Source organism: Dipteris shenzhenensis, chromosome 15 (assembly GCF_047967505.1).
Source record: "Dipteris shenzhenensis isolate YYH24624 ecotype China chromosome 15, Dip_SZ_1.0, whole genome shotgun sequence".
NCBI lineage: Eukaryota > Viridiplantae > Streptophyta > Polypodiopsida > Gleicheniales > Dipteridaceae > Dipteris > Dipteris shenzhenensis.
The window spans coordinates 27541478-27560238 of NC_141610.1; the positions used below are offsets into that span (position 1 = coordinate 27541478).

Here is an 18761-nt window from a genome sequence, read left to right on the forward strand (position 1 = left end):
AATAGTCCAACAACTAGGAATGCATGCATTTCACTAACCTCTAATGGATTGAAGTGTTGGAATTTGTTTGTGCAATGTGTAGGATCCAAGAGAGTGTAAAAGGAAGTTTGGGGAGAAAAGCACAAAAAGTAGGTCCCACAAGGCTCTTAAGCAAGGACAAGGGGGCACCTCTTTAAAAGAGGACCACAAGACTAAAAAAGGCACCTAAAGCCTCCAATTTAGGAAGAAAAGCCTGAAAGCTTAGCTTTTATGAAAAAGTAGCTTTTAGAAAACAGGCCCTAGGCCTAGTCTATGAAAGAAAGGCCTCTGGCCTCCCAGATGTAATCAGAATTGTACTCAATTCTATGCTCTTTCAAGAGCCAGTTGTACAAAGATTATTCTATTGCAATAAAGACCTTCGGGGGGGTCCAGCCCTTATTTCTGGGCCCTAGTGTTGTGTTTTGCTCCTTACCCTTCTCTCCTAGCACTCTATCTAATTGGCGATTCAACTTCCATAGCTCCAACACATATCTCGAGAAGTGTACGAATTTTCCAGCGCCAGGTTACAGTGGTATCAAACCGTGGTTTTGCTACTTTCCTTGGTAGCAACGGTCTACGGACCTCGATAAAGACATCGGACAGGCGCATATCGGGAGACCTCCGAACATCCGCAGGCAGGTAGACAGAACAACCGCAGACGGACGGAACATCATCCACAGGCGGACTCACAGACCAATGGAACTCAGAGCAAGCTTGCAGACGTGGGGTTTGCAGAAACGTGCATACAGGCGAACGGAACCGCAGACGGATGGAACATCATCCGCAAGCGGACTCACAGACTAGTGGAACTCAGAGCAAGCTTGTAGATGTGGGGTTTGCAGAAACGTGCATATAATATTTTATATTTTGGCCCATACCCCGGACTAGTGATTAAACCATACAACCAAGAGCCACACCCACTCATACTTCATCGCGCATCAGGTCAGCTCTCGTCTTCACCCGTAAGCGTGTACCTCCTTGAAAGGAATAGGGGCTTTGCATTTGATTTCTTTAGGCCCAGTTAAGTTGATTCGATGGGTTCAATTCTCCATCTCCCACATCACGGTTGCGGAGCACGGGAGTTCAGCTACCAAAAGGCCCAGTTTAGCCTCTAGACGATCCAGTAAGAAGCATTCTAAGGGATCTGAAGATGACCTTAGTGAAGGACTTGTGAAAGCAAAGATCAGGGAGCTTCAGTCTCTGAAGCAAAAGCCTCGATTTCAGCATCTATTCGAGGAGATGATGACCAAGCAAGTTTCAATATTGCCAAAAGAAAAGGGACATCAAGAGCTTTCTCTCACCCCTCCATCAAAAGACCTCTCTAAGCATTCACATACTTCAAGGAAGTGTTCCCGGAGTCCTGCATTGCACCAGGAGCGTCATACTTCAAGAAAAAGAGGGAGGAGCTCGAAGCCTCATGAGAGACAAAGCCCAAAGCATGGAAGGAGATCTCCCAGTTCAAGCCCATCCTCTTCTAGTTCTTCTTCCTCCTCTTCTTCCTTATCCTCATCTTCTTCTATATCCCACGGACGCTCTCGTCATAACCGCAAGAGATCTAGATCTCGGTGGTAAGTCGGTCAAGTTCACTACCTTTAATGGAAAGTATGGAGCCACTCAAAATGCTTATCGTCAATTTCATATAGCCTTCAAAACAGGGCACTATCGTGAGAAGTCCAAGTTAAAGATTGTAAGTTTTCACCTGACAAACAGTGCCAATGCGTGGTGGGGAGGTCTTCTAGTTGCAGAAGAGGCTCCAAAGACATGGAAAGACTTTAAGAAGCAGTTTTATGAGCAGTTTTTGCCCAAGAATTTCTTTGATGATGTTCATTCTGCCTGGGAAAGTGTGTGCATGGAAGCCTCTGACACCATCGAGACATATAATCAAAAGTTTTGGACAACTTATCTTCAGATCACACCCTTCAAAGAAATTTCAGAAAAGACGAAGCTTCGGAAGTATCGAGCGGGATTGCTTCCCAACATACGAACATTGTTCCAAATATACAGAAACCGTTTGATGTGGACTGCGATGCATGTGGAGAGTGTATGAGAGCTGCCCTCCATCAAGAAAGTCGGGTTATAGCTTTTGAAAGCAGGAGGCTGCGTGATGCCGAGATGCTTTGGGTGTTTATGAGAAAGAGATGCTAGCAGTTTTTCATGCTTTAAATATTTGGAAGCATTATCTTCTTGGAGCTGACTTTACAGCCAAGACCGACCACCAGAGTGTCAAGTATTTCTTGACTTAGACCAAGATCTCCGAAAAGCAGATGAAGTGGGAAAATTTTCTCTCCATGTTTCATTTTCAAAATGTTTATACCCCAGGAGCTCGGAACACGGTTGCGGATGCTTTATCTAGAAGGCCTAAAGTGAATAATGTCACCATTAACTATGGCCAGTATCTGGGCAGATACTATACACACTTTGATGGCCATTTGGGCGAACGTACACGGAACCTCCAGGACTGCTACTGCTAGGAGGGTTGCCTTTCTCAGAGTCTGGAATTTCATCTCTGACTCTCCTTCAGGGATGAGGTGGCATTTTCAGCCGCCACCTGGGATTTTTGTTTGCTCATTTTGAGCTGTTTTTTCTCATGCTTGACATGATGTACTCCCGCACTTGAGCTTGCTCTGCAGTTTTATTCATACTTAATGAAGTACTTTTCTTGAAAAATAAAAATAAAAATAATGTCACCATAGCATATTGCCGGGACTTGGAGGCCATGAAAGAGCTTTATTTATAGGATCCAGATTTCGGAGAGACCATGAGAAATATTCAGCAACGCATTGAAAGACGGATTTCTCATGAAAGATGATCATCTTTCTGTGACCCAAGACATGCGAGCCAAAGTTTTGGGAGAATGTCATGCTCCTCGTTATGCAAGGCATCGAGGTATTCTGTCTACTACACAGGCCATTGAGAGATATTTCTTTTGGCCAGGGATGCGGAAAGACATTCACAAGTTTGTAATTGAATGTCTTACGTGCCAAAAGGTAAAGTATGATAGGCACAAGACCCCAGGAGCTCTCATGCTGCTGCCCATACCGAAGGGACCATGGGAAAGCATCGCCATGGATTTCATCTTAAATCTTCCTAGATCCAGATACGGGAATGATGGGATATGGACCATCATTGATAAGTTCAGCAAGCAGGCCCATTTCATTCCAGTAAGAAAAACTATTAAGGTAGATCACATGGCCCAATTGCTTTTGGCACAGATCTTCAAGCACCATGGGATGCTTAAGTCGATTGTTAGTGATTGAGACCCCAAGATGACTAGTTTATTTTGGAGAGCATTATTTGATAATATGGGAACGAAGCTGGACTTTTCATCTTCTTTTCATCCTCAGTCAGACGGACAAGGTGAGAATGCCAATTCCACGGTATTGAATCTTCCCATTCGAAGTTATTTGTGGAAAGGTGATTCTACTACCTATCCTCAAAACAAAGGTGTGATAATTGCAGCCAATTAGTATGTCCGAGACTTAGATACAACTTTCTCTCAAGTACAGACAGCAATTAAAAGATCTCAACAAAAGCAAAAGAAGGTAGCAGACAAGCACCGGAGGGAGATAAATCTCCAAGGAGACTGGGTCTTTTACTAAAGTTTGAAAAAGCACGACTCAGAAAAATGAAAGGAAAAGAGAAAGTATACCCAAAGTTGTCTCCTAGGTATTATGGACCATTCAGAGTTAGTGAGGCCATAAATGAAGTCGCTTTTCGACTAGAGCTGCCCGAGACTTGAAAGATGCACAATCTTTTTCATGTTAGTCTTCTAAAGAAGTATCAAGGACCAGAACCCACATAACCAATTCAAGAAGAGCCACCTGAGGTGGAAGAGATGGAGGAGGTCCTCCAACCAGAACAAATTGTATATCACACAGAGAAGAAAGGACCAAGAGGCAAGGTTATCCAATACCTTGTCAAGTTTAAGAATTATTCGGCACTTGATGCCAAGTGGGTAGATGAGGAATTCTTCTCAAAGTATCCTCAAGTTTTACAGTTGTATCAAGAAGCTTTTCAGTTGAGGACAACTGTTTAGAAGCCAAGGGGATGTCACCATTTGAGACTTCTCCTAAGAAAATAAAGAGTAATCTTTATTTGAATTGACTTCAGTCAAAGAATGATGAAGTTGGTTAACCAGAAATAAGTTTTATTGTTTTACTTTTGCCCTGCATTGGTAAAAAGAGAACTGTGGGGACGCCCACAAGGGACTAGAAATAGTCCAACAACTAGGAATGCATGCATTTCGCTTCCCTCTAATGGGTTAAAGTGTTGGAATTTGTTTGTCTAATGTGTAGGACCCAAGAGACTGCAAAAGGGACTCAAGATTGGGAAGAAAAGCACAAAAAGCACGTCCCACAAGGCTCTTAAGAAAGGACGAGGGGGCACCTCTTTAAAAGAAGACCCACAAGACTAAAAAAGGCACCTAAAGCCTCCAATTTAGGAAGAAAAGCCTGAAAGCTTAGCTATTATAAAAAAGTAGCTTTTAGAAAGCAGGCCCTAGGCCTAGTCTATGAAAGAAAGGCCTCTGGCCTCCCATATGTATTTAGAATTGTACTCAGTTCTATGCTCTTTCAAGAGCCAAGTGTACAAAGATTATTCTATTGCAATAAAGACCTTTGGGGGGGGCCAGCCCTTATTTATAGGCCCTAGTGCTGTGTTTTGCTCCTTACCCTTCTCTCCCAGCACTCTATCTAATTGGCGATTCAACTTCCATAGCTCCAACACGTATCTCAAGAAGTGTACGGATTTTCCAACGCCAGGTTAAACTCCCAAAGAATCTTGGATCGAAGATCCGAAACATCTAGTACACATCTTTTCATTCTGTAACAACAAACCGTTCCAAATCATCCACTGACCTCCCGCCGCCGGGACTGTAGGTGGCACAATCCTTGAGTTCTGGTCAACCATGAAGCTCCCATCCTGGACCTTCTGCAAAAAAGAACTGAAATGACTATCAGTTGCGCAAAGCCCTCTCAAGGATTGAAATAGGTCTGAGGATATTTCCGTAAATGACATTGCATTTACAAACGTGACTCAGCTTAAGGCATCTATCACACTATTCAAGGAAACCTTTCGATAACGTCTCAAAATCAAAGTCTTGCATTAACTCTACCCATCTAGCCTTCCTTCCCCTTAATTCTGACCCGTCACACACATAACTTTATTGATTGATGAACTGTCAATACAATAAACTTTGAGCCATACAAGTAGTGTCTCCAAACCTTTAGAGCATACACTATTGCATACAACTCTTGTTCTAGTGTGGGCCAACGATATTGAGCGTTATCTAGCTTTTTACTTTCAAAAGCTACAAGTCTGCCCTCTTGGAATAAAGCTGCCCCAATCACAAAGTCACTCGCATCGGCCTCTAAAACATAGGGCCGGGAAGAATCAAGCAGTGCAAGAATAGGTGCTTGTTTGATACTTTGCTTCAAGGTCTCAAAAGCCTTGTTCATTTCCTTATTCCAAGATATAGGCTGGTTAGACCTGCGTCCACAACCTTTCAACATGCTGGTCAAGGGTACTGTGATTTGAGAGTAATCACGTACGGACTTTCTTAGAAAGACCGTAAATCTAGGAAAGAACAAAGTTGTTTCACTGTCTGAGGTATGGGCCATTCCAAAACCTTTTGAATGCGATCTAGATCAATGCTGATATCTTCTGAAGAAATCTTGTAAGTAATTGATCTTCTTCATGAAGAAGTCACATTTACTCATCTTGGCATATAGTTTATGTTGTCTTAATAGAATTAAGACAATCCTGAGGTGTCCAATGTGGTCCTCTAACGATCGGCTATATACCATCTAGAACTGCAATGGTAACTTATGGTCTGAGCTACACTAGAGTCCAAAGTGCCCACTACTGATGGTTAGGAGATACGCTTGAGAGACAGCTTATAGTGATGAGATGAGGGATACAGGTGGAGTACGAGGGTCAGGAGAGGTACCTAAACTTTATAGGTCATCTCTTTTCGGAGCAATCTCAGTAGAGATGCATTCCAAATTTCTCAGTACAAGAGGGACATGCATTCCAAATTTCTTTGGACTCGGATCGAATGTATGGCCAATCAAGACCTGTTCGTTGCAGTATGCTACTTTCCACCTGAGACATCTCACTTTGCTCGAGATGTCAGTGAGGAAGCCGAGGCGTCACCATACGCAGCCCTTCATCCTGACATTATAGAGCTCTCAAGCCGTACGAGAAGTCCTTCTCGTTGGGGACTTCAATGCAAGGACATGCGTACGTCAGGTACCGCTCCTTGACTTCTGAGATGATGCTATTTTGCTGCCGGATATCGACCTAGATGATGCAAGTATAATACGAGTCTTCGCTGATAGGCGGGCCCCAATCACATCATATGAACATGCATTGTTGGATATGGATAGAATGCATGATCTCATTATTTATATACCTAGATGAATCCAGGAACATTCCCAAACTCGTCCTCTAAAAACACAACATAGTGCAGTTTCAATCTCACGAGAGTCACTCATAAGATTGAAAACCATAAACTCCATCATGCATAGCAGCTACTTTGACATCCCCACTGACGTCATCAGCACCCAACAGTGGGTGTAGACCATAGTATAAAAGTATGCTCTCACACATACAAATCCACACACCCACACATACTTGAGCATCCATTTATACAAAGTCTTTGTAATAAGTTTCTGTCGGCACTCCGAAATGAAGGGCAAACTCAGCCATGACAAAGGCTAGCACTAAAGGAGAAGGCTAATAAAAAAATAGTCCAAATCTATTCATTCAAGCTACAACTGCTTGTGAAGTCTAAACGATTTCATTTTAGTCTCTCCCAAATGATCTCATTATTTACAATGATCTCAGTCAGTGGCCCTCTTTAGGTGGTTTCACTTGTTTCCCACATGGAAGGGGCTCTAGCATAGTTGACTACATAATGGAAACCCTTGCTTTCGCATCTCATATCACTGACTTGTTTGTTGCACCACCTCCCCCAAGGGCAAACCACACCTACCTCTTCTTTAGCATCTCCACCCCTCGTCTCACGATACCACCACATCACCCACTCAAACTACCTACCATGACATACACTTTGACCACAGTCTCTCACCTAAGTATTCTGGCCGCCTATACACACTACTCTATACATCAATCACATACCACTGTTAGAGGACAGCGCCGCTTTGAGCACTCGCTCACTTTACAAGGTTGGCCTTCACGCCTTCCCCTACACCATCCGCTCCACACTTCCCCTGCTCCTTGGTTCTGTCCCCTGCAATAGCTAGTAGGATGATGAGTCGTCCTCAACTCTAATTCGAGACCAAGCATAGCCTTCCAAGCGAACCATAGACAATGCATTAGTATTGCCATTGGTACGCCGGAAGAAGCAGGCTTTTGTCTGTCAAAATGAGGAGTTAATAGATATTTTGTTTAGCAACAACTCTAACCACTTTTAGCGGAAATTCCTTGAGTGGCAATCGCCACCACCCCTCACAAACACCAAGACTTGGCACACCTTTTTTTTCCTAGAGAAAAGGAACTTCTATTTATGTTTGAAAAAACACCATACAAATCAACAAAACAAAAAAAAGGTGTTGACCATGGAAAAATAAAGAGAGTTGGCTATTGCCATAAGCCTGTTTCCTGAGAACCTAGCATACAACCTAGGGAATCTCTGGAAACAGGGCTAACAACCAAGGTGGCGGGCTATAAAATCCGCGAATACCTCTCGTATTGAGGATATAGAATCCCTGTAAGCCAAGCCTTGCGAAAACACTCCCGCCTTTCGGTGGTCACTATAGAACCTGGAGTCCCTTGCTCACAAATGGCACGTAGGGTGATGTCCTGCGGGGTGGTGACCAGAGTGGCCGCCAAAGTAGTTTGCTAGCCTTCCATCACCTACCTGCAATAGACAAACCCGATATGCCAGGCAGTGATGCTAGCGACCGTCTCCCACACACTTTCCTTTGTCGAGGGTATCAAGTGAACGCGGCTAGGAGGAACCACCTCATGTGCCTCGATCCTGGCCATGATTTGGCCCTGAATCCAGAGGCTAGAGAGGTGGGGTCTATCGAGAACGCATGCCCCCCCTCTGTGAGCCACACAACCATCCCCAAGTGAAGTCAAAGTTGTTGACCAGATCCTTTGCATTGCAGGGCAACCCCCAAGATGGTGAGGGATCATCTCTATCATACTGTCCATACAGCAGTGGCATTTGCCGTCAGCCGCATCTGCTCCAACCAAGGGCCGATGGGCAGGCCTCCATGAGCTACCATCCAAAAGAAGTAAGAGATCTTCCAAGGTTGCAGGCTACTCTAGAGGCGCGACCAAAAGTGGGAGATCATCTCTTTAAGGACCTCTTCATCTACCCAATATTGCTCCTCGAGGGGGTCCAGGCTACTGCCTCAAGCTGCAGGCGTCGGCCAATACGTGTTGTGTCGGAGAAGAAAGGCAACCTCCTCCACTTTGACTGAGTGCCCCATGCGAACGGACCAAAACCACTCCCTTGGATCCCACTAGATGTCCCTAAGAGGACGACCCTCCCACAACCAAAGTCTCCAGCGTGCTCCCACCCGCTCTGAAAGAACTGAGTCTGCGATAGCCTAGGTCTTGCCTAGGCAGCCCACAATCCTGATCCACTGCCAGGCACTCCATCCAAAACCTCCTCATCTCAACGGTCCTATCAAGCTTTGCTGTTAGTAGGCTCCCTTCCTACCTTGTAGTACTTGCGCTAAAAGGAACTGTGTCTACTTAAGGAATTGTACCTTGAGAGGCACTACGATCCTAGAGAACTACCCAGAGCAACAATGCGGAATCCATGTGGTGCTCAATCCCTCCCACCATGAGTCTGGTATTGCTGCATCTATTGCTTCCGCCCTAGTGCCTGCGCCTCTCATATGAGAACGTGCCTGCTCCTTGTCCTCCTCATCCATAGGGAGCTACCTCCAAGTCCCAAAAGATCTCCTAGGGCCGCTATCCCACTATTCCCAACCAGTATGTGTCTGCTGACCAAGCATGCGTCCCTTTGGATCTCGTACCTCCGGATGCCACATAAACGGCCTCCTCTCGATAAGTGGGGCTGGCCTGAATAAGACCTGGAGACAGGCGCTTCCAGACCCTGAAAAGGCTTCTCATCAAGGAGTCAGTCAGGATATGTCAATCAAACTTTGGAAGATAAGATGCATGCATATGCAAAAAGGTAGATAAATTGGCAAGAGTATCTTTCAAGTTTATAGTTTGCCTACAATAGTTCAAAGCATTCAGTGATAGGCTATAGTCCCTTCATGTTGATGTATGAATTTTAGCCTAGAGCTCGACCATCTATAGGCTTGAAAATGAAAGGATATAAGTGGCCAAATACTTTCTTCAAGACATGCATGAGATGTTGAAACATTCCCAATATATTATTTAAAGAAACTTGAGATAGAACCTCCTCAATCATCCCAACCGGCTCTTTTGGGTGATTGAGGATGTTGCATGGCTGGGAGGCAGGGATGTTGAATCCGCTATACTCGGTGCCCCATTGGCTGCCACTTGGCCGCATCTGGCAGTGTTTGACAATTTTCCAACATGGTATCAGAGTAGGGGCGACCTTGTCGACTCTGACAGTTTTGGTCTCTGGTAGCTGCGCGTACGGCGACTTTCAGACAGACTGCTGCATGAACTTTGAGGAAAAAAAAGGTGTGCACGTTGCAGGATGTGATGACCCTTGTGTGCTCTGGTGGCATTTACATTGGCAGCAGACTGCCTACGCATTTGTGACGTGATGTGATAAATCTGGTAGTCTAGGCTCTGTATGTGGTTTGGTTGCATTGATGACGGCTTTGAGCAACTAGTGTGGGTTGACCTTTGTGGGGAATCGATTTGATCTATATAGAGCAGGCTGTATTTCGGTGTTTGAACCACGGGGGGTGTTTGGAAATATAAGACTTTGGTGCCTTGGTGTGGCCCAAACCCCCTCGTTATATCAATGTGCTTAATGGGAAATAAGGGGTGCTAGAGGCTCCTTGGCGTGCAAGTTGACATGTGGCATTGGTATTGGGGACTTAGTCCCATAAGCAAATATGTGGTGGAATACTCCTTGGATAGATACAGAATCGAGACCGTCCTCAATCATCCCAGTCGGCTCTTTTGCATGACTGAGGCGGCTGTGTGGCTAGGAGGCAGGGGTGTGGGACCCCCCGTACTCGGCACTCTATTGACTGCCACTTGGTAGCATCTGGCAGTGTTTGAGAGATTTTCCAACAAGGTGAGGTACTGGTTGCATCCTTATCCTTCACCACGTCAATGCTTCCATCTGCAGCCAATAGTGAGGCACAAGGCTCCCTGATTCCTAGTTCTTTGTACCTCCCTGCTGCTTGTACTGCAGCCCAAACCTGAGGCACCAAAGATCTAATTCTGGAGTGTACTGCTCTTCACCCTGAAGGTATAATCTGCAGGCTGGACAGCTTACTTTGTGGCCTCCGTTGCTGCTCCGGATTGTGGCATAAACTGAGGCACACTCTCAATGACTCCTGGCCTCCCTGCTGCTCTGTAAGGCAGTCTGTTGTGAGGCTCTATGAATGAGTGTGAGAGCCCGGTGCTGGATGCCCCAAAAACAGTCCACCTAGATCTGCAGACTGCGCTGACCAGATCTACTCCAGACTACCGTGTGGCAGTCGCCTGTTGGCCCGACCTAATGCTACACCAACCTAATGCTGCACTGCCCTGACCTTGCTGCAATGTCCCAGATCTCCGAGTGGCAGTTCTTTGCTGTCACTGTCTGCCGGGCCTACATGATACCCCTGGCAGACCATGTTGGCTGCCATAAATGCAGCCCTTGCAGGGCCCTTTTCTGCCTAAACCTACTCCCTCTTCCAGGGCCATGTTCTGCTCCTAGGCAGCCATTTCGTGCAGCAAAATCTGCGCTCACATGGCAGCCTCTTTCTGCCCACATGGCCTAAATCTTTCCCATAAGATGCTGCTGGTAGATATTCAATATGTCCTCCTCATTTGGAGGCTCACAAGTGGGGTCGTTACCTGTACAATCCCAACAGTATCTCCAAAGGAAGTCACATGAACCTCCAGCCCAACTCAATCAATTGCTAGCTATCAAAATCTTTAGAAGTTTGTGAAAGCATATATATTGAAAAAGTTTCAAGGCTGCCTTGAGAACTCAAATAACAGTGTCCAAATCCTAATCAGAAGGCTACTCAAATACAAAGAGAAAATAAGGCAGGTAAACTGCATTACATCGTCTATTCATTGGGGGTATTCAAGAATGTAAGCAATGAAGGCAAAATGGTATACCTCAGCAGAAGCCTCGGCAAGACGCTTTGCGTAATCATTTGCAACATGCTGCTTTTCTGTGCCACTCACCCCATCATGATGCTGCAGAATTGCCATTGCTTCTTCCAAAGAATCAGTAGTAGGTCCAATTTTCTTCCTGCCTGCAGCAAACTCAAGTTGCCTTGCTGCCTGTGTCATAAAATATATACATTAATTTTGAAGAGTCAATAGTATACTCAAGCGTGTCCACAAAACCCCAGCAAGACAACAGAACAAATCAATAATCCTGCTGCAAAACGTTCAGCAAAGTGTTCACGGGGTCAATCTTCATGTGTATGAGGTGCCTTCATGAATCCACTTGAAACCTGATTGGATTTAATTAAAAACTCATGAATACACACACACACACACACACATGGACGATAGTAAAGAAAGAAGGGTTCCATCATCATATATGACATCTGTAATTGAGCGGATTCCTTTCAAACTTAGAAAATATGAACGTCGAGGCTCCTGCAAAGCCAGCGGATGAGTAAAAACCCTTGACCAATGTATGCTCTTGGCTCGTAGAGAATTGCCCTGCAATGAATCCCTAACATGCCATTCCAAGTGCAAGAGTATATGTTTCCAATCCATCAACACACACTTTTTTTCTTGAAGTGAAATTTCTTTTGCATTATATCACAAGCCACTATCCCAACAAAAGGATAGGAAAGTGCTCAAATACATCAAGAGAAGATTTCAAGATATGACAAGTATACATCATAGTCGATACACTAAGTTTGCAGACAATCATAAAATGATTGCTGCAAAGAGCGCCTAAAAAAAGAGAAAAGTGGAAAAGTTGGATCACCAAAGACTCTATGATTTCTGTCCTTCCATAGAGCCTAGAGTGCCCAATAACGAACCCAGGTGAAAAATAAATGAAACTCTTGTCTAGGTGGGTGTATCCTAAAAAGCCAGAAAGATCTTCCAAAAGTAGCATTTGAAAATCTGGTTCTCAAACTGCCTAAGGAATCCCAGAAAATCACGAGTATGGGAGCAATGCCAAAGAAGATAAGGCACAGACAGAGCGATATTCATGCGTGCCAAGAGTTGTCCAAATGGAAGAACTCCCAATAAAACTCGCCACAAAAAGACCTGTTGTCGAAGTGGAATTTTTGAATTCCAAATCTGTCTCAATCTTTTCCGCCACCATTTGACGGTGTGATTCATTCGCTAAAGCTGATTTGTCTTCTGAGAAACCCATGGTGGAGGCAAAAGCGCCTTGTATATACAAGAGACAATAATATGTGACAGCCGCCCGCAAGGGACGAGAAAAGGACACTGGAGAAGAAAGAGTCCAGCCCTGGAGACAATCCTCAAGTTCTAAAAGCAGAATCCGAAGCATCCCAATAATAGTTTGCCATATGAATCTATAATGCATACCAAGACCAAATTTTGCAGCAGCCAAAGGAAAATCAAGAGGAATCTCATTATCATAAATGACATCTGCAACTAAATGGATGCCCTTTAAGCTAAGGAAATAAGTGTTGCGGATAAAGGCATAATGTGCTATCGCTTGTACAAGTGGTACTTATAATGCCACGTCATCACCTTATCTATTCTTTGTATAAAAGGCAATAAGGGAAGTCACATCGGAGACTTTTGCTTCCCACAAAACATGTGTTCTCTCTTTTGCTCTCTCACCTTTCTCCATCTCCCTCTTGCTTCCGCTCCTTGCTCCCATAAATTGGTATGAGAGCCAGGTTACCCACCAGCTTCTCCTCGTTCCCTAGCCTCCCCTCGCACTGTGTGACCTTTCCATCGCAGGAAGTCACTTGTTCTTGCTGCCCACGCAGTCCAGCCACTCTCCCTCGCTGCCCCCAGCTGTTTCGTGGAGTTTCATCGCGGGAATCACTTCTATTCTCGTGCTCCTAGCTGGCGACATCTTTTGGGTGAGTGTACTTGCTGTTTTCCAGCATTTTTGACTGGTTTTTGGGCTGTAGCAAGCGAAATACAGCGAGAAAGTGGTCAAGGACACTTTCCAGTTGGAGCTTTTGGTATTGCTACACCTCCTACAGCAGGGCGACTTCATTTGGATCACATTTGGTCAGATCTGGTGCTGTTTATGCTGGGCGACAGTTTTCAGCCACATAGGAGCTGAATTTCGTCTGTCATTTTGGGGGTTTTTCTCCAGTTTTTTGCACTAAATCAGGTCGCCTACACCTGTAGAGGAATCTTGCCAAGTTTGGTTGGATTTTGACTGCCCGTGGCAAAGTTCTTGCTGATTTTCAGTTTCCAGCCACAGGGCAAGTTGCAGATCTGTGGATTTCGCACATTCTACTGCTGATTTGACATCATAAAAGTGGTCGCCTACTTGAAGGGACACTGTCTGCCAAGTTTGGTTGAATTTCGCCTTCGTGGTGCTGAGTTATCATCACTTTTAGGGTTCAGCCTGTTAGAAAGTGACACGTGGCAGTGGATAAGGCACAGAAATTTGGGGCTTTTGCAATTTTATGCATTGGAAGGCTTGCTCTTGCACATTGAAGCAAGAAATTTTCAGTTTGGGACACATTGGAAGAGGGAATCTCAAAGAATTCAAAATATTCCTTGAGCTTGATGGCAGAGGTTATGCATTTGTGAAGTAGTGCTTGGAGCACTTGGATGCATTGACATTGTTGCAAAAGTGGTACTGATTTCCTTTATGCTTGGATTGTGCACATTTGTGGTAGTCAAAGTTTGACTTTTGATCTCAGAAATTGGGGCTTTTGGTGCACAAGTGCTCAGCAATTTTTGTGACACTGGAATAGTGTCTTGGATGCCAATTTTGGATGCCTTTGCATTGAGAAAAACAAGAATATTGTTTGCTGCAGATTTATGACTGTTTTTGCTGTCATTTTGAGACAGTTTCTCTGAGTTTTGGATGCCTCTATCTTTGTCACAAGTTGGGACAGAATTTTGAGTGAGTTACACTCAGTTTTGCAGGCATATTTCACTCAGTTTTGGAGTCATATTGCTGCAGGAAATTAATTACAGTTTTGGTACTGTTTATGCATTCAAGGTTGGAATATATATTGGCTGCAAGTTCTCTTCACTGTGTTTGGTAATAGTAGGTGGAAGATAACCAAGGGATCCAGAGTCATTGCAAAGGGGTACAAGTGTGATACTTTGTATACTTTGCATGTTTCTAATGTAAAGAATCATGTGGTTGCCGTAACTAAGGTGCCAAAGGTTTCATTGTGGCATGGCCGGTTAGGACACATGAGTGTTAAAGGAATGCAAGTACTATCTAAATTGGGTTATTTACCGTCTCTAAAATTTTCAGAATTTAAGCATTGTGAGCATTGCATTTTTTGTAAGCATTCACAGTCACCACATAAAGTGACATTGCAACAAAGATTGGCACCCTTAGATTTGGTACATAGTGATGTATGTCAAATGCCTCAGTTGTCTATGGGTGGTCATGAATACTTTGTTACATTTATAGATGATGCCACAAGGAAAGTGTGGGTCTATTTCATCAAGAGGAAGGATGAAGTTTTTGGTGCATTTCAAAAGTTTGTTGCCTTGGTTGAAAATCAAACAGGTAAGAAGTTGAAATGCTTACGCTCTGATAATGGAGGAGAATATGTCTCCAAAATATTTCATGAATTTTGTGACATGAAAGGGATAAAGAGGGAACTCACAAGCCCTCATAATCCTCCACAGAATGGAGTTGCAGAGCAAACAAATCGGACTATTCAAGATAGAGTCCGTAGTATGCTGTCTCATGCTTCCTTACCCCATGGTTTTTGGGCTAAGGCTGTTCAAACAGTCACTCATGTCATCAACAGGTCACCGAATAATCGGTTGGATGGTAAAGTACCCGATGAACAGTGGTATGGCAAGCCACCTTCATATAAACACTTGAGAGTGTTTGGCTGTGATGTGTATGTACACGTACGAAAAGAGCAGCGCAACAAACTCCAACCAAAGTCAAATAGATGCATCTTTATTGGATATGGTGACAGTGGTGAAATGGGGTATAGATTATGGGATCCCATTGGAAGGAAGATTATACGCAGCAATGATGTGATTTTTCATGAGGAAAGCATGCACTGGCAGCCCACTCAAGGTCCTTCTTGCCACTGCCTGGTATATTGCCTCTTGTTGGTGCTTTCACAGAGGATGCATTGGGCAGCTCCGACGGTTGGTACGGAACTTCCTCTGGGCAGGTTTAGACTGCAGGAGGAACACCAGGGCCCGAGTAGCTTGGCAGACGGTGATCATGCCGCAGGCATAGCAGGACCCTTCTGGGCAAGCTGTGGTTCGTGGCCTCACCCCAGGTGCCGAGCCTTGGAAGCTCCTCTTACAGAGAGGGCTTCTAAGGAACACCCCACGCACTGGGGGACAGTGGCAGCCCTCACATAGATGGATCTTCTCAGAGGCCCCCCTTACGGGGAAGGGCTCCCCCCTGATGAGGAGTCTTCACAGGGTTTGGCAGAGACTAGCAGGGGGTCTCGTCCATGCTCCGCCCAGATGCAGAGAGGAGTTCGAGCATCAGCCCCTTATGTGGCACCCACAGGTCACGGATCAAGAGGGACGTATGCTTGGGCAGCAGACTCACATTGGTTGGGCACAATGGGACAGTGGTCCAGCAGGGTCTTTTGGTCGCTGGAGCAGACTACCTATGGAGGTAGAGACAAGGCTTGACGCCCTAGCGCATCTGAGAGGGACAGGGCAGCGGATGGGCGAGATCGACTTAGCCAATCCTGAGTCCTGGTGGGAAGGACTTCACATTTGGAGAGACAGCAGATGGTTGGGGCAGTTTTCCCGTACTGGTGTTCCCTTCAAGATTTTGATGCAACACGGCAGCACGCACCCCGGCTTCTTCCATGTAGGACCTGGAGGCCTACTGCAGCCCCTCATTGGGAGTGACCCTAAGATGGATGGGAGTCTTGATGGGATACACTGGCAGATGATCAGAGTTGTAGGACGCTTGGGGAAGGAGTGGCACATCGATCCTCCCAGTATCTCAGAGCAGGACACCTCTAGATGGTGCCTTTGGCTATGGGAGGGTAGACCCCTGAGGGAGGTCTAGTGGGACCGCGGGGAGTGGTTATGGCCCTCCAGGGGCGGCCTAGCTGAGACGATAGATGAGGTGCCTTTCTTTTCCTACACCACAAGCATTGGCAGGAGACTTTAGATGGACTCGTCGAGATGGACTCCCTCGAGAGAGAGACACTAGGAGACCCAAAGAGTGCCCCGGGATGTTTGCTCCAGGTTTTGGACGCGGTTGTGATCCAGCTTGCAGTCGAGGAAGATTTCTTACTTCTTCTGGCTGGCAGCCCTGGCTGGCAGCCCACGGAGACTTGCCCATCAACCCGTGGTTGGAGCAGATGCGAGTGGAGGGACAGTGCCATTGCTGCTCAGAGGTGTCCTGGAGACTATCCCATACTGCCTATGGAGTTGTCATAGCGCAGCGAGGATCTGGATGAGAGCCCTCAGGATCATGACACGCATGCAGAGTCTTCACAGGGACTACACCTGGGGGATGGTGGCTTGGTTGACAGAGGGAGGACACGTGTTCCAAATTGATGAGATCTCCCCAACCTACCGGATACAGGGTCAGAGCATTCAGAGGATTGCACTCCACGAGGCAGGCCCCCCTGACGCCCTAGCTCCTCCTTCCCATAGGGAAGACACTGTTTGGGAGGTGGTAGCCAGCATCACGGCTTGGAACATTTGGGTGGCTCACTGCAGTCTCGTGATGGGAGAGCACCCGGTTCCACCCTCGGCTACCTTGGTTGCCATCTGGCAGGTTATCATTTACACTCTACGGTCCACCTGGAAGCGCGGGACTCTAGGCTCCAGGGCAACTATTGAGAGGCATGCTCGTTTCTGCAAGGCTTGGCCTACAGGTGTTTTCTACATCTTCACTCCGTGAGGGATTCGCTGGCTGTATAGTCCCCCCACTTGGCTGTTAGCCCTAGTTCCTGAGATCCCCTAGGCAATGAGCTAGGCTTCTTTGGAACAGGCCGGTTTTTCTTTCAGCCTTTTCCGGTTTTTTTCATACTCAGCACCTTCGGGGCTGTTGTCTTGTATGAAATCTTTCAAGCATTAATAGAAGGTTCCTTTCTTTGAAAAAAAAAAAGAGAATTTTTTTAAAATACATAAATAAAAATGCTTCGTGAGCAAAGCTACGCTTACGTTCTCATTAGTACCCAAGCATAAGCTGCCATCTGGGTTTTGAAAGATTTTGGAATCTTTCAAAGCTGGTTGGATTTATTCAAAGCTGAGGAAGAGTGGAGAATTGTGTAATCTTTATGCTTGCTGATTTTTTCATGTTTGTACGCTCTTGGAAATCGGAAAAGAAAACTTGACAAGAAACTGTTGAAATCGACATAAAAATTGTTGTAGTAGTTACTGACAAGCCCAATTGTTTGGATTCATCTTGTTGTACAGGCAGGTTGCTTGTACCACAATGCTCCCAGTTTGGCTTGAAGAAGGTACACCTTAGCCCGGCACAATGCTCTCATACAAATTTCCATACCAATGGCAGAGGTAAAAATAAGAAAAAATGAAGAATGCACTTTTTGCAGCTGTGAGACAACAGTTCCTCCTTTAGAATTAATCCAGAATATGCTCAGAATGCTTGAATGAAAGCAAGAATGAAATTCTATTCCAAGTGTGTTGGTGGTAAACCATGAGAGAAATATACCTTTGTAAGACTACAATAAGTCCAATCATACAAATTTAGAAATTTTGTTGTTCTAAAGATAAAAAATCTACAAAGAAAATAAAAGAGAAAATGAAAGAGAAGAAAAAAGAGGTAAACCATGAGAGAAAGCCTCTTCTTGTTGTTAGGGAAGGATGAGAGATGAAATGGAACTACTAGAGATTACTAGCGCTACCTTCACTTCGGACCTTGCTTAGACCTCTAAACCCTTAAATAAATTAGCCTAACCCCCAAATCTAGCTATATCCAAAATCCCTATGCCCAAGCCGCAAAGAGAATAGTTTCTTATGAGCAACCCGATGAAGGGTGAGAAGTGCAATCTTAAATTCCAAATTGGTGAAAGGTGCATCAAGTGGCTTGGTTTCATCAATGCTGGAATACCCTCTGTCTGGCATCATCTCTGACAGATGTGCCAGGATAGGGAGGCATAAAAATTTATAGCTATATGCAAGATGGCATCAAGACTTGTTAGTGAAACTCCGTCAAAGTTAATAGCTAAAAAACACTTTCTCTACATGTCTCGGCCAGAAATAGAGAATGGTCTCTCTCCCATCTAAATTTTAAAAAAAAAGGACTCCCATGCTAACAAAACCTGTTGATGAGCCCCAAGGCACTTCTGAATCCGAGCATCTGTAGGCCTTTTTTGCTCTTTCTTCTGTGGGGCTGCTAACTGCCATCGGAGGCCAATCTCTCATTTGAGAATCTCATGTCTCCTAGTGCTAGCAATAGTATGATAAAAATCATCAATACCAAAGAGGGTTGCTGCCACATGTGAAGGAGATGACACTCCACCCTG

At 45.2% G+C, this 18761-nt stretch overlaps 1 protein-coding gene across 2 annotated transcripts in view; it reads right to left on the reverse strand.

The window, feature by feature from the left end:
• The window catches only part of LOC147893620 (alpha-mannosidase-like), a 245734-nt gene that overhangs the window by 183768 nt on the left and 43205 nt on the right, over positions 1–18761 (reverse strand). For both annotated transcript variants that reach the window (XM_087385656.1, XM_087385655.1), the window contains exon 11: positions 11287–11454. In XM_087385656.1, the coding sequence (XP_087241782.1) occupies positions 11287–11454 (168 nt within the window). The remainder of the gene's footprint in view (positions 1–11286; positions 11455–18761) is intronic.